This window comes from Nematolebias whitei, chromosome 22 (genome assembly GCF_014905685.2).
Source record: "Nematolebias whitei isolate Nwh7 chromosome 22, NemWhi1, whole genome shotgun sequence".
Lineage (NCBI taxonomy): Eukaryota > Metazoa > Chordata > Actinopteri > Cyprinodontiformes > Rivulidae > Nematolebias > Nematolebias whitei.
This window is the reverse complement of record NC_056519.1, coordinates 12,076,133-12,091,567: the sequence shown is the minus strand read 5'-3', so window position 1 is coordinate 12,091,567 and position 15,435 is coordinate 12,076,133. Positions and strand designations below refer to the sequence as shown.

Below are 15,435 nucleotides of genomic sequence, written 5' to 3'. Positions count from 1 at the left end.
TGTTCAGTGCCTTAGATAACTTTGCGCTATATAAATAAATTGAATTGAAAATCAAAGAAAATGGAAACTGCCATTAGTAAAATTAGAATCATCAGTCTAATAAAATGAGGTAGGAGTAACATCCAAATACAAACTAATAATTTCTCTTCTTGGTTGTCACAAGGGGAAGCCAAAGAGCAATCAAAATACCTCAGGTTGCATCTTAATATGTCCTAAAGTTCTCTAAAGATGAATAAAATATCTGTTGGTAAGAGATTGATCTCTTCTTACACGCCCTAACAAATCTAACTGAATAACTAGTTTTTTACAACTACACAGATGCAAACATGCACCATCCTAGGAGTCAGCAGAGTGACTGAGCCAAGTAAGCTTTCTGGTCTTCTTAGTGAGGTGGGCTGGAGAAATCCCTGCCACAGCAACACTGGCAGGAGATGAACACACAGTAACACAGATTATACTCTATGCTGCTGGGATGACAGAGGACATGTGAGAATGATCAGATGAAACATGAACATGTTGTACAGAATGCAGTAATTCTGCTCTTCCTAAGCTGAAAAGTATATTATCTCCTAATTGTTAAAATAGTACATTAATCATACCTTTTATTAGTAAGAACAGTCATTTAAAATGACAAAACTGGCTTCTTGTTAAGGTACAAGACATGTTCTGCTATTTTTTTATGATGGGGTGACATATATAAGATTACTGTCTTAGACACACACACACCAATCTCAAAAACACTATACTTTATCCCTTTGTCTTTGCTTTGTTCTTCTATATCTTGCCATCTACTCCTGTATTCCCTGAGTCTCCTATCGCCTCTTAGGGCAGGTGTACTGGGCATAAACAGGTCTATGCAAAATGTCCCGGGCAGTGGGGACAAACTGCTCTCATTCATCTTCCACTGTGGGGGGGTCTATCCATCCTGGAGATGAAGGCAGAGCAATTCAAAGCGTAAGCGACTTGATTTTTCACGATTGCAAACAGAGGATTGATGGATCTTTGTCAAGCAGAACTTTGGATCCTGAGCATCCGTCATTTTGTCACATCATCAACATTTGATGGCCTAAGTGATGCTGTTTATTAAACCTAATCGTTCAAATGACAAGCAATTTGATTTCTTCGATATAACTGTACTGAATATTGGGCTATTTTTACTAAAAACATTTAGTCTCGCTTCCAATCCGGCGTTAGCATGGGTTGTCTGGACACTGAAAATAATGTCACTGCTGCTGGATATGTAAAACTAAAAGGAGTCAGACTATTTTAATGTGACATTTGCTAAATTTGCCTCATGCTGTATTTGTTTGTCTGCTCGTTGGTGTGAAAATGTCTCGGCCTCGGCAATTTGCAGTGTTTTCCGCCAGCCTGAATGGCACAGATGAACACAATGCTAACAGGTACGCACAAGCAAATCAGTCGCAGATTAAGCACAATTCGGTGTTGTGATTTATTTTTGTGCAAACTGGGTTATTCCTTATTAGACCATGTTTATTTCTTGAGATAACTGCTGGAGCAGTTTCCTTTTTTCCCTCATGTGTCTCAGAGAGAGCCGCCATCTTTAATAGAAGACGAGCAGACTCTATGCAGACTGTGTGCACAATGCATGCTGTCTCTGTACGATTAGTCTTCATTGTTTCTCTTACTAAACAACTCTCAGTGCACACTGGACGTCACTGTCTCATCCTTTCTCAAGTTGAATTCGGTCGTTTTTTAAATTTAAGGCCTAGCACTCCCGTCAGAAAACCTCCTTTCATGCCAGAAATTTGAACTAAAATCGTCTTGCGCTGAAAATAGATGTCATGTGTGATCTAATGCAATATATTGTGAGGCCTCAGAGAACAAAATGTGTTGAAGATGACTCTCAGCACATAACCCAACAATTTAACTCAATATTTGTAAAATCGACCGAGTTATGGTCATTTTTTATGATCGCAAATGTTGATTCTCTGAGGCATACGTGTGGCTGTTTTTCTCTAAAAGTGTAATGGAGAAGGACAGGGTGTTAATTTGTTGTGTACATTTCTGTCAAAATACATGTACACATATTCCTTTGGGGTGCGTACCTACAGAAAGTGTGTATTTGTATATTTGACAATGTGTTTGCAGTACCTGCCGTCTGGCACATTCCACTAATATCCAAACAGGTTTGAAATCACAGGAGGATTCTCTACAAAGCAGAAAGTAATATCTTCTCATTGTGACTGTCACAAGTTGCTCACATCCTGACTGTGCCTCTACCTCTTTAAGAAAACTGCAGTGAGAACCAGCATAGTTGCAAAACGCTTCCTTCATCTTCATGCTGCACATCCTCAGTGCATCCTCGGATGCATCGTTTCCAAACAGCCTTGCTCAAATCCTTTAGAGTTCAGAACTTTTTTTTTTTTTTTACCAATGCAAGTATTGCAAATTAATAAGTCAACAAATCCAACATTACAAATAGCAATTCCTTTGATGTTGCAGTTTATTACTCACGGTTTCTGGGCTTGTCATCGTCTAATCCCTCCTCTTCATTCTCTGGGTCAATGTCTTCTGCCTGAGTGATCCAGTCTAAATAGCCCTACGTTGGTAAACACAGCGAAGGGGAATATTGATTAGCCAATAATACAGATAAGAGCTTTTAGACTCTTTATTAGGTGTAGAAAGTCATTCTACAACTGTGTGGAATTTTATGAATGAAATATAATGGCAATTTAATTTGTTTGACTGCTGTTTTTTTTTTACACACAAACGGATATTAATAACAGTAATTACTACTCTATTTAAAATTTTAAGTTATCACATTTTTAAACCAAGTCTTATTAAGTTATTTATTTTTAACACTAACACATTAAGAACAAAAGAACACAGCACAAAATCCCCTCCCACACGGGATCAGTCACACATGCATAAATAGTCTATACATGCATTGACATGTTTTCAACAAATGACAGGAAAGGCTGCCAGGTGTCCCAGAATCGTCCTGCAGAACGCTTCAGGGTGTATCTGATTTTTTTGATACATCACTTCTCTTATCCAGTGTACAAATGCTGGGGGGTGTGAGTCCTTCCATTTGCACAAAATTAGCCTCCTGGCCATAAGAGAGCCAAAGGCAATCACATCCTTCTCACGTTTGCTGAAGGAGGTGTCCACTGGGACCACCCCGAACAATAAGATGAGTGGTGATGGGTGTACAGTCCTGCCATACACTCCAGAGAAGGTGTCAAAAATAGATTGTCAGAAGGTCTACAGCTTGGGACAGGTCAAGTATGTATGCAAGAGTGTAGCTGGAGTTTGTTTGCAACAAGTGCATGCAGGGTCCAGATCGGCCTTGATCTTGGACAACTTGTCTTTGGACCAGTGCAGCCTATGCACTACCTTGAATTGAATTACAGCATGTCTCACAGATTGAAGATGAATATATATTCTTAACGATCCTTTTCCAGATTGAGTCTGATATGGGTTCCTCCAAGTGTACTTCCCATTTCAGCTTAAGGGAGTCCAAACTAGACTTGTGATATGAACCGAGAAGTGTATACATTTTGTTGAGGATCCCCTTAGTGTCAGACCTGTACTCTAAAATCTTAGCCACAAAATGCTTAGAGAGATACAAAGGAAAACAGTCAAAATGTCCCAGCTGCAGACGACTAAAAAAGTTATAAGTTGTCACATTTTAATTAGAATCTCAACTCTGAGTTCACGTGCTTATTACTTCTAGGTCCCTGCTAGACAAACGCATGCAGAGGCACAAACCTTGAGGTCCTCCTCCAGTTGCTGTTTTTCTCTAAGTTTCTGGAAGTCACCGCGAGCCTTGGCCTTCTCTCTTTCCTTGGAAAACTCTCTGGAAAGGATGAGAGGGGAGCAGAAAAGAGGAAGACGGGAAACAAGACAAAGAATCTGAAAATCCAGATTGAAGGTTTTTGCCAAATGTGACAGTAATGTGATATTAAAAAAGTATTACACTTTGAGCATGGCGGAAAAGCTGCAAAAGGAAAAGTAGACAGAATAGCTCTGCTTAAGAGAAGAGATGTTAGTGCGCAGATGCAGATAAACAACTGGAGCTTTTAGTTTCCCTGAAGTGTCAGCCTTAAAGCAAAACCTTAAAGAAAGATCATCACTTTAAGAAAACAGATGAACAGTGTAATTTGCAGGTGCCTCTCTCTCGGCTGAGCCTCTGAAGCACCTCCCGGCCGAGGCAGCTGTCACGTTAACACAAGCAATAAACCACAGGAACAAAATGAAAGCGTATTTGTAGTGGTTGGAGTCTCCTGTTCTGATAGGTGGTTATATTGTAATGGTTTGGAGTTGCTGTATGTAGAGGTGGATTGGGCTTTGCGTCTCTTTGATGATCGTTCTTCCCCATAATGCTTGTATGCAGATCATTTAAAATAAAGTCAAACATAAATTTATACCACAGTAATATTGTCAGCAAGATTTTCTTTGGCTCATCTAGTAAAGTAAATTTGATAATGTGAAAGTCTTTGTACAAGTCCATTTCCATTGATCCATGATTTGTATCCAATTATTGAACAGCACGGGCAGTTTGAATTGATGCATGTAGCAGGAGCCGAATCAATGAGCCTGCTGTACTGGTGAGGGTGGAAACTGTGGCTGATCAACAGTGGACAGGACGGAACAAAGTAAAATAATCTGTTCGTCTGAATTTTTAGGTAATAACAGAATTTTTTTTTTAAATACGTTGATATTTAATGGGGTTTATTTCATCATAAGTGCCTTTCAAATCAGATCGAGATGTGTTTTGAGTCAAATTAACCCTTGATGGTCACTTTATAGTTATATATATTTTTTTATTTTGATGAGTTTAGTATCTTCTTTTTCTGATTTTTAAAAAATATATATCAAAGGTGATGTGGGCAATAAAAAAAGCTATGATAATTTCATACATTTAGTGCTACTATTAGATAATATGATATTTCATAAACTTATTTCCAAGTGTTGGTATGTAGAATGAGTTATTAAATAATTAATCAGATCCTACATTTGAGGAAGCTTGAAACAGACACAGCTTGAATAAAATAGATTCATGTGGATGATAGTTGAGCAGGGAGTCTTGGGACCTTTTTAAATCAAAAAGTCTCATTTAACTATTTATTTAAATACACTGTAGTCATAGTAGAAGCCTGTTGTGCATATTTTGCATGAAAATATCAGTAAATATACTTTAGGACAAACTATTTTATTGCACTTTGTCATTTAGGATTTGACTACCAGAGTGGAACTGTCTGAAGATGCGTTTTAGGGTCAATTTAATTATTCGTAATCCTGAATAAAAACTGTGTTACAGCTAGAAAATGAAACTGGCATATGTTCATGTGAAAGATTTGTGTGTGTGTGTTGACATGGACTCGGATGTGAGTCTCTTTATGAAATTTTAGAGGAATGACAGAAGCACAAACAGGCCGAAACTGTGCAACCTCAACCACACCAACACAGATCAATGAGTTTTTCTCTCGCTTGCCAGAACATTATCAGGAGACAAAGTCTTATTGATTTGTCTTCGTATACTCCATTCTGTCTTTAAACTGCATTTGTGCATGAGGTCCAAATTCTGAGGCTTCGTACTCATTTTTTTTATTCTCACCGCCTCACCTTTTTTTGTCTCTATTCATCTGCCGGCTGCTGTTAACTCGATTCTTTCTGTTCGCACATTACATCACATTCTGACAGTCTCACATTCTATGTTTATGTTCCCAAATTGTACCGTGGCTCTTCTAATTCATGTTTAGTCGTTAGTTACGATGCCAATCTGAGCGCCGCTCTCCTACCATGGAGAAAGCAGTTGGTAAAAGGTCAGGCTTGTGTAGTGTGCTGACAGCATCATTAGTCAGAACTCAAAGAGTCAAACAGCCAAACTCCTCCAAGGTGTTTGGACCAGATACACCTCTGTTCTTTTCTTTACAATGATTCTGTCACATTACCTGGAGAATCAAGTCAGACTCGAGTCAGGATTTTCACTGCACTGAAGCACATCATTAAGGAATTAACCCATGCGATCAAGCACATTAGGTGCATTTCCTCACAGGTTTTAATCTGCTTTACTGTACATCATTCTACAAACAGCATTTAGATGCACAATAATTCCTTTGTTTTCACTGAGGATGGCAGTGCTCTGTGCCACTACAGCAACAGGGAGAACAAAGCGTTTGGTGCTATTCTAGAAACAGCCTTGTAGTTTGAAAAAAGACAATACCCAAAAGGTCTCGATGGTTTTGAAGCCAGATGCGCTTGTAATTCCACTACAGTCAGCTAAAATCTACGAGCGGTGCACGTTGTTCACTTGGGCGAGGTCCAGAACCGAATGGTACCGTTCAGAAGCACATTCCAGTGCATGCATTAATTTATTTGTCATACACACCAGCAAGAGCAAGAAACAGCAGGAAAAAAATCAGTGGTGATTCTGGGCCAGAAACGAGTTATATTCAGACTACTATATTGACCCTGCCCTTACCCGCTCAACACCCCCAGAACCAAGTTTAACACAAAGAAGGATCCGATGATGATCAGGGTGACAAAATAGACCCAGGGCCACCTGTAACCTACTGCATCATTCACCTGTGAGATGGAGGAGTGCAAGATATGGACCAAGGAGAGGAGATGCAAAGAATTGAAGATAGAAAGTTGGAGGATGGGGGGGATAAAGGTTGAACAGGGATGAATTGAAAGTATATACATGGAAACAAGAAAAGAGCAAATGAGAAATTGCAAAGCAAAAGTGGGAGGGACGAGGGGAGGAAGGAAAGGAGTTAGATCCTGAGTAAAACTTGCGAACAGGTTCACTAGTTTTTGTTGAGTCTCTGCTGTTGGATTCAGAGTGTTAGAAACAAATTCAACATCGATGTGAAAAAAACGAGCCACCGTTTTAAACAGCATTTATTACATGGAGCTTTGAAAGGTACAAAAATAAAACGGCTCCTCTTAGAGGTCACTCGATGCAGACTGACGCAAAAAAGACGCGTCCAAAACCATGCACGTTAGGCTGCCTTCAGGAGCAGGCCCACCGTGAAAAAAGATCTGCGATCTTAATGAGATTTGCCTGTTTAAATAAAGGCTAATAATATAATAATAATTATAATAATGATAATAATAATGATAATGATTAAAATGATTATAAATATAATAATAATTATAATAATGATGGTAATAATAATAATGATAATAATAATTAAATAAAGGCTAATAATATAATAATGATAATAATAATAATAATGATTATAATTATTATAATGATAATAATAGTTAAATAAAGGCTAATAATATAATAATGATAATAATAATTATAATTATTATAATAATAATAATGTTAATGATGGTAATAATAATGATAATAATAGTAATGATAATGAAGATGATAATGATAAAAATAATAATGATAATAATCAAAATAAGAAGGTATGAACAAACATTTTTCTTTGTAAAAACACTTAAAAACACTCAAATAATCAAAATTTTGATGCAATCACTGTTGGGGGGGAAAAACAAACCAAAATAAAACTTTCCATTAGACACATGAACAGACTCTGCAGCAAGACTCCCAGGGACTAGTTATGATCACTGCCCTTGTGTGTAACAATCTGTCTTTTGGACTGCATTATATATTTTTTTGAGGTTTTTGTTTCTTGTGCTGTTTATTTTCTGTATTTTCTTTGTGTTTAGTTTGTTTCTTGTTCCTCCCCGTGCTCTCTGTGTTTTTCCACAGTCAGCCTCTGCTCCTCAGCCCCTCCCTCACACACCTGTCCCCTGTTGTCATTTTGCGCAGGTGTCTTCACTCTACTCACTCATCAGCCCCAGTCCGTTTATTCTCTTGGTCTTCCTTCACCCGCAGGCCATCATTGTGTCTTCTGCAGCCACAACAGCTTTTTTCTTGTTCAAAACCTTTTAGGTTTTATTTGGATTCTTTGCATCAGTCTGAATTTTTGTTCCAACCCTTTCACCAAACCTGACATCATGCCAAAACATTATTCCTCCATGACTTTATGGTTTTAGAATAGTTTCATTCAAGGAATGAATTAATTTTATTTAATCAAATTAGTGTCTAATTCATATTAGATTTAAAATATTAATTATTTATGCAATTCAATATTTTTTCATGAAAATTGTTCTCGTATTAGTTTTAACTCCGGGATGTGTGGGAGATCAGAAAACTTGTTGAAGTTTTAATGCACACCAGTAATTCCTGTTCTCTGTTTAGTTTTTCATTCCCATAATGTTCTGTAATGCCACATTTTCTCCAGATTCTATTCTGGCCTTGGAAGACTTTTTTTTTTTTTTTTGTGTCACTTTTTTGTTTTTACTTGTTGTGTTTTCTCTGTTGTGCAAGCATTTTTAGCTTTCCACCTCAATGGCTGACCTGAGGGGTGAATTATTTATACCCCTGTGTGTCCCTACAGACTGGGAGGTGCTTGTAAAACACTTTGACTTGGCAGAAGAACAGCAAAATAATGATGATAATCCCTCCTAAAAGAGACAAAACTCCACTGACCTTGCATAGAAACACACAAGCTGCATACACCTTGTATATTATTTCAAATGCATGAACTTTAAGTGATTAAACGGTAAAAAAAAAATAAAAAAAAAAACGAGCCTTGAGGAGTTTTGTTTGTCCATCTGTCCATCACTTACAAACCGTGACAGGATGTGGCCCCATGCGACTTTCTGATGTGAACATAACAGATAGACGTAGGGTGCAGCTTTGCTATTTTGGGGTGTATGTGCGAGCGCATGAGTGTGTTTCTCCCAGGCTTGTGACAAACGACTGATTGAGTGGAACAGAAAAGAGGGAGAGTGAAGGAGTTTGTTCAGTTCAGTGATTATCAGTTTGTCTTTCTGCAGCTGTTGTGCACTATATTCGTCTACTTGTGTTTAACTCCTGTTGCTTGGCTGAATACTGATGGATTTTAATCGCAATAATGCACATTTTACAATAATTTTGATCATTCTCGCCCACTAATTAGTCTTCCTAAAGCAATTTGCAGAAATTTAAGGGAGTCTTGATACACGATCAGTTATAGCATCAAAAGTTTCAAGTAAATCCACAAACAAGAACACACACGTACACATGACAACAGCATAAGCTCTTACCCGCTCAAAACACCCAGAACAAGGTTGAGAACGAAAAAAGAGCCGAAGATGACAAGAGAGACAAAATAGACCCATGGCAGCTCATAGCCCATAGCATCCTGCATCTGAGGGGGAGAGAAGAGGAAGAAAAAGAGGGGATTGATGGAGAAAAAGAGATGGAAACAAGAGAAAGAAACAAACATGAGGGGAAAAGTTAGAAAAAGAGGGAGGATGAAGAGTTGATTTGAGGACAGAAGAAGTCCAGCACAGAATGTGTTAAAGAGAGAAGAAAGAAGGTGACGAGCAGAAAACGACAACAAAAAAAAGAGGCATGCTGGTTAGAAAGAGTTGCAGATAAACATGTGGTAGCCAGAACAGTAAAAATGTGTACCTGTCTGAATATTTGATTTTATTAAATTTGGTGAGCAGTACATTTATCACCTACGATTAAAAACAAAAGCATCTGCTGTTGGAGCTTCAGCTTCTAAGTAAAAGTATGAGTCTAAAAAGTTTCATATAGTCTTAAAAAAAAAAAAACTGTCATTGAAATGTGTGCATTAACTTTTATAGGAAAACTTTTTGCCCAGATGATTTGTTTTGGGACACTATTTTATGGTAAATTAGTTTGAATGCTTTCAAAAGCAATATTGGCGCTTGGAATACTAAAGATTTTCAAAACGGCTTATGTGAACAAAATACAGTTTTTACAATCCAGGATAGTCAGATATGTAAATTCTAAGATTACCGTATTTTTCAGACTATAAGTCGCTCATTTTTTAAAATTTTATTTCATAGTTTGGACAGTCCTGCGACGTATAGCCCAAAGCGACTTATACGTTTTTTTCCCCTATTCATGACGCAATTTTTGACTGATGTGTTAAATGTTCATTCATACAGACATGAACTAAAGAGTAAACGTTACCATTTGCAGCTGCGAGACGGCCTTCTAGGCTTTTGACAACTACATGTTGTTCCTCTTCTGCTACCCCCATCTTTCTCCGGAGTTGGCGGAGTTGTTCAGAAGTGACACGGAGGATGGTAACTTGCTTGTCGAACTCGTTGGCTTGTTATATTAATTAAGCCTGTTCAGGATCCTGGGTATGGTATGATATCCCAGGTGTGCGCGTGCCTCAGGCAAACATATAGCTGTCGGGAGCTTAAGTCCACCGGGGCGAGCGTGCAATCTGTGTCTCTGCTGTGACAGACACAGACTCAGAAAAAGAAGGGAGGGGGCGGGAATGTCTGTCTTTCCCCATAGCTGCTGCAGCTTCATTGAGACATTGAGTGAGACCAGGCAAGAATGGCTTGTTTATTTAAAATAATAAAGTGCGACTCGAACCGAGCCTTTATTCCAGTCCCTCAGCGACCACTAAGCGGGCCAGGCCACCGGGAAATGTCCCGGCGCTCCCAATGGACAGTCCGTGTGTTTATTGTTATTTCAGATTAAATGTCTGTTCTTCCACTTTGTGAAATACACTTCTAAATAAATGTGACTTATACTCCGAAGCAACTTATTTATGTTTTTTTTTTTTCCTCTTCATGATTCATTTTTTGACTGATGCGATCTATACTCCGGAGCGACGTATAGCCTGGAAAATACGGTACTTAAGATAAAAAAAACATAATGTACAACCTTTGTCAAAAAAGAAATTCTAGCTTTTATTAAATGTTTATTTAGGTGTTTTCCTTATTAGAAAAGTTTTCATTTAGCAACTAATCATTCTGACACTTAAAAAGTACCTAATCTGTAAATAAGAACTAACTATTTATGAATTCTTAACAACATTTTTATATTTATAATCAAAATGAAAAATAATGAAAGGCATAAACAAGGAATGTTGATTCTTTTTTTTTTTTGCCTTAGATTAAAAAAAAAAGTTTGCCAAATGATTTATTCAGTGTTCACAGTTTTCCAAAGCGGACAGCATTGCAATGCATTTTTGTCATTTACATCTGCTACAAAAATTGGATAATCACAGATTTATCTAAATATCTTGGAAATTTTGGGCAAGAAGAACAACTTTACTATAAATGTGAGATCCAGTATTTATTATGGACTTTGAACTACAGGTTGCAGCTGATAGAAAAGTAGCAGAACGGGGTGTAGAGCTTGTAGGCTATCTGCTACATATGAACACACACACACACACACACACCCACACACACACACTATCCAGTATGAACAATAACGTCCATTTCATTCTAACTACTTTGAGAAAGATAAATTCCTCCCAAGTTTCATTGTAATTATTTTAAAGTGCCAATTTTTAATGGATATGTTGTTTTAAATATTAGTTTACTCATATTTACATGTATTTTTTTTTTTAATATAAAGACTATAATCCTTATTTACACCATATGAATGCATCCAGGTGTTCTGATTTTTCCATTATCTGTCACTGCCATGCTGAATATTCATCCATATGTTCTGGCAAACTCGCATAGTATGTAGTAAAACCAGCTATATAAAGAATAATGGAAAAATATCCATATAGTTTTGGTTAGTGTTAACTTTATATAATAAAAACATAATAAAAATCAGCACTTGTCCTGCTTGTGTGAAGCTTTTCTGCACAACCCCCCCCCCCCCCCCCCACACACACACACACATACACAAAACACAGTTCTGGTGTCCGGCTCACCCAGTACAGCACGTCCGTCCAGCCTTCCATAGTTATACACTGGAACACTGTCAGCATGGCAAAGGCAAAATTGTCAAAGTTGGTGATGCCCTCGTTCGGACCCTCCCATCCCATTTGGCACTTTGTTCCATTCTGCGTACAGTGCCGACCGTAAGCTACATCGGGTGCGCATGGTGCCGGCTTTTCCTCTGCAATGGCACCTGTGGATAAAAAAGGGAAGTTCTATTTACTGACATGAAAATCCCTTCACTCTGCTTTTGACCGATTCCTACACAGAGACACATTCTCAACACTAAATGCAGACATTATCAACTGGAAAAACTTAACTTTCACCAAACAGGACAGCTTTAATGCAATAACATCTCTTAACCAAACTATTCAAATAGTTTTTCTAAATCTCATCTCAATCATCCTTTTGTTTTTTGTTTTTTTAATAAAAGCTTTAACATTTCATCATTAATACTTTACTAGCAGAGTTGCTCACTGAGAATCCCTGCAGGGATTTATACTCGACTTTGAAAGTCAAAGAATTTCCAAAAGTTACAGTTTAAAATATATTTAAAGAAAAGCTTCCTCAAGGTTAAGCAGAGACAGTGAATTAACACAAACCAGAGCAGCTATGAGATGAAAAGTGCTAAACTAATTATGCAAAATAAACTCTTCAGGGTGATGTATAGGAGAGTTGTCTACCAGCACTTAACCCATAAAGAGAATGTCTCTCGCGGGACCAATAGCATCATCATAACAACCCTCATGTCCATTTACAACCAAACACGCTTTACTGAAAATAGCTTTGGTCATTTATGGCAGCTGCTGTTTCAGTAATTGTTCAAATCATTCATAGAAGGAAATTATAAATGATGATATGAATAATTAATCAAACCGTTTAAGGCATACACACTCCTTTATTTTCCACCTTGCTGTCTGATGGATGAAGTCCTGGATTTAAATGTAATACACACGTCACAGCAGCGGCAGTGTCTCTGTGTTAACTGTTTTTTGTTGCTTCTGTCGACTAAACTTTGGCGTGTTGGATGTGCGCATCTACCTGTTTGGTTGTGAGCGCAGGTCTTGTGCATCTTTCCCATGAAGAGCTCCAGGCCAATGATGGCGTAGATGATGATGACGAAGAGGACCAGGAGCGCGATATGGAGCAGAGGAACCATGGCTTTGATTATGGAGTTCAACACTACCTGTAAACCTGCACCACACCGAAAATGATTATGAATATGGAGCAGATGAAGATCTACAAATTACACTTTACAAATAAATAAATAAATAAACAAATAAATACCAGGAAGTAATCTGTGTAACCAGAAAAACTGTTTTTTTTTTTTTTATTCAAAAATTTTCAGTGCAAACAATAAAAACGTACTACAGTTGAAACACTGGTTTGTTTAAATCATGGGTGTCCAAAGTGCGGCCCGAGGTCCATTTGCGGCCCTTGGAGTGATTTTATGTGGCCCACAGTTGCATAGATTGATGCAGACTTTCTGCAAATTAGTTGGTAATTCTTTTTTATATGTTTAGGTTTAACAGCAAAACAATATTCTCAAAATGAGCAAGATTAAACAAAATACAAACATTTGGCTATAAACATTTTCTTTTCATTTTATGGTACAAATCATCAAAAAACTTTACTAATTTCTATCGGAAAAGAGACTTTTGGATAATAATTCATAAAACTTGGCTAAATATTGCAGTTGATAAAATAAAGAGGGAAGTTGGACATTTTTAAATGAATATAACATGGCATCATCTACGTACAAGTTGATCAACTTTGTAAAATCTTCTATGAATCTGTTGTAGCAAGTAACAGCTGGACGATTTTTCAGAATTTTGATCGGCCTTTTGTGGCGTCCATGGTCCAAAAGGCCGATCGACCCCCTTTTAAAAGGACACTTACTCATATTATGCTTTTGTTTCTGAGAACAGACTAAAATAAAAATTTCAAACACAAGAAAACAACAAATATAGAACCAACAAATCAAATAAAACAAATCATTTTGTTAATGAGGCTTTTACTGTTTTGTATCTACAATAATTTAAAACTCTTTCTCCACCAAAATTAATAAATTTTTGTCCTTTCTCCAAAATATTGTTCACGTTGACAGTTGAATTCACATTTTTGTGGCCCACGAGTCCTTTCATCTTGATAGTTTTGGCCCAGATATGAAAACATTTGGACATCACTGGTTTAAATTATCCATTTGTCAAAAATATTTCATGGCATGCTTTTTTTGCACACTTCTTATCCCACCAGTTAAATCAGAGTTCATGTATACAATCCCTCTTTAATTTTTGCTTGTTCTGAATTCATCATCTTCTTGTTAGATTCTCTGTAGGCAGCCGTAAGTAATGACTCCTGTCTATGCAACACAGTTACACTCTGGCACTGCGAAAGTATCACTAATATAGAACTACTTCTTTGTAGAAATTGAAACAAGCAATACATCTTTTTAAACTGCGGTATTTGTGTTTCACTAATAACTGTTTGGCATTTATTAATAAACTGGTCGAGGAAGCTTCAACCCACTGTAGGTGTTTCAGTGATGGAGACATTTTCAGACTTATTCCTTTATTTAAATGACTTAACTTGTTTTGCATTTAAGCTGTTAAAATTAAAATAAAAAAGACGTGATGTGGCTGCTTCTGACTCTTTCACCTTTTTCACCCACAGTTTGTTTCTTTCATACCATCCAGCCTTCTTTTATTGATTTCTGCAGTCTAGCTGACAGTTCATCTACTGCCCACAATGTTAAAATTTTTTGAAACACCACAAAAGCACTGAGTGCGTCTGTACATTAGTTTGTCTCTGATAGAGCGATGTGGCTCATTTCCCCCAACGCCACATCCAATCACATTTCACACCTGATCCTCAGATCATATTTTCTTTTTTTGGGACAACTTGCAGTACTTACTCGGTACTCCAGAGACCAGTCTGAGGGGTCTGAGTACCCTGAATGCCCTCAGAGCCTTGACATCAAAGCCCGCCGCCTTCCCTCCAATAGGAGTGGCCCCGTCTCCCTTTGTGGCCTGCTCCAAAATTGCACTGAATAACCTGTTGAGCAGAACAATCATTTCAATAACTATTGTTGTCACAAAGAATTTCACATTCACATACAAGGGATAAAAAAATATTGAAATAATACTATAAAACATCCATCATCTTCCGCTTGTTCCAAAGACGATTAATTTTTTTTTTGCATATATGAGATATGATTGATATATGATATAATGTACTTTTTGTCTCCTTGGGTAAATTGGTAAACACTGAATCCCTCATTGCCTCCGATGTGTGTCTCATCGGTGTAGGAATGTGATCTAAGGCATTGATGCTTGGTCAGTCATTTTATTGTTGGATGTAACTGGGACCTTGTGTACATAATTTCGCTCCACCACATGTACCACATGAGGTGCGAATGACAATAAAGAAACTCTGACTCTCTCTGACTCTGATTATTTTATGTACAGATCTAGCAGAGTGCTGTATGAATGGGTAAATGAGGACACAGATTGTGTTGTAAAGAACTTTAAGTATCTTGATCAGATAGAAAAGCACTATATCAGTATTGTTATCAAGAGTTCAGTAATCTGACAGCTTGTGGGTAGTAACTGTCTGTCTTTTCATGCACAATAGGAGGCTTCTGTATCGTCTGCCTGAGGGTAGTAGATGGAAAAGTCCTTGTGCTGGGTGGGTGTGGTCCTTAATGATGCTGCGTGCTTTACGCAGACA

The 15,435-nt window shown here is 37.5% G+C and overlaps 1 protein-coding gene across 1 annotated transcript in view; it reads right to left on the bottom strand.

Annotated features, from left to right (window-relative positions):
• cacna1c (calcium channel, voltage-dependent, L type, alpha 1C subunit) overlaps positions 1 to 15,435 on the bottom strand; it is a 200,286-nt gene that overhangs the window by 58,867 nt on the left and 125,984 nt on the right. The window contains exons 5-10 of the mRNA XM_037695828.1: positions 14,621 to 14,760; positions 12,748 to 12,900; positions 11,700 to 11,899; positions 9,079 to 9,182; positions 3,733 to 3,820; positions 2,476 to 2,560 (exon numbers count right to left, since the gene is read on the bottom strand). Of these exons, the coding sequence (XP_037551756.1) occupies positions 2,476 to 2,560; positions 3,733 to 3,820; positions 9,079 to 9,182; positions 11,700 to 11,899; positions 12,748 to 12,900; positions 14,621 to 14,760 (770 nt within the window). The remainder of the gene's footprint in view (positions 1 to 2,475; positions 2,561 to 3,732; positions 3,821 to 9,078; positions 9,183 to 11,699; positions 11,900 to 12,747; positions 12,901 to 14,620; positions 14,761 to 15,435) is intronic.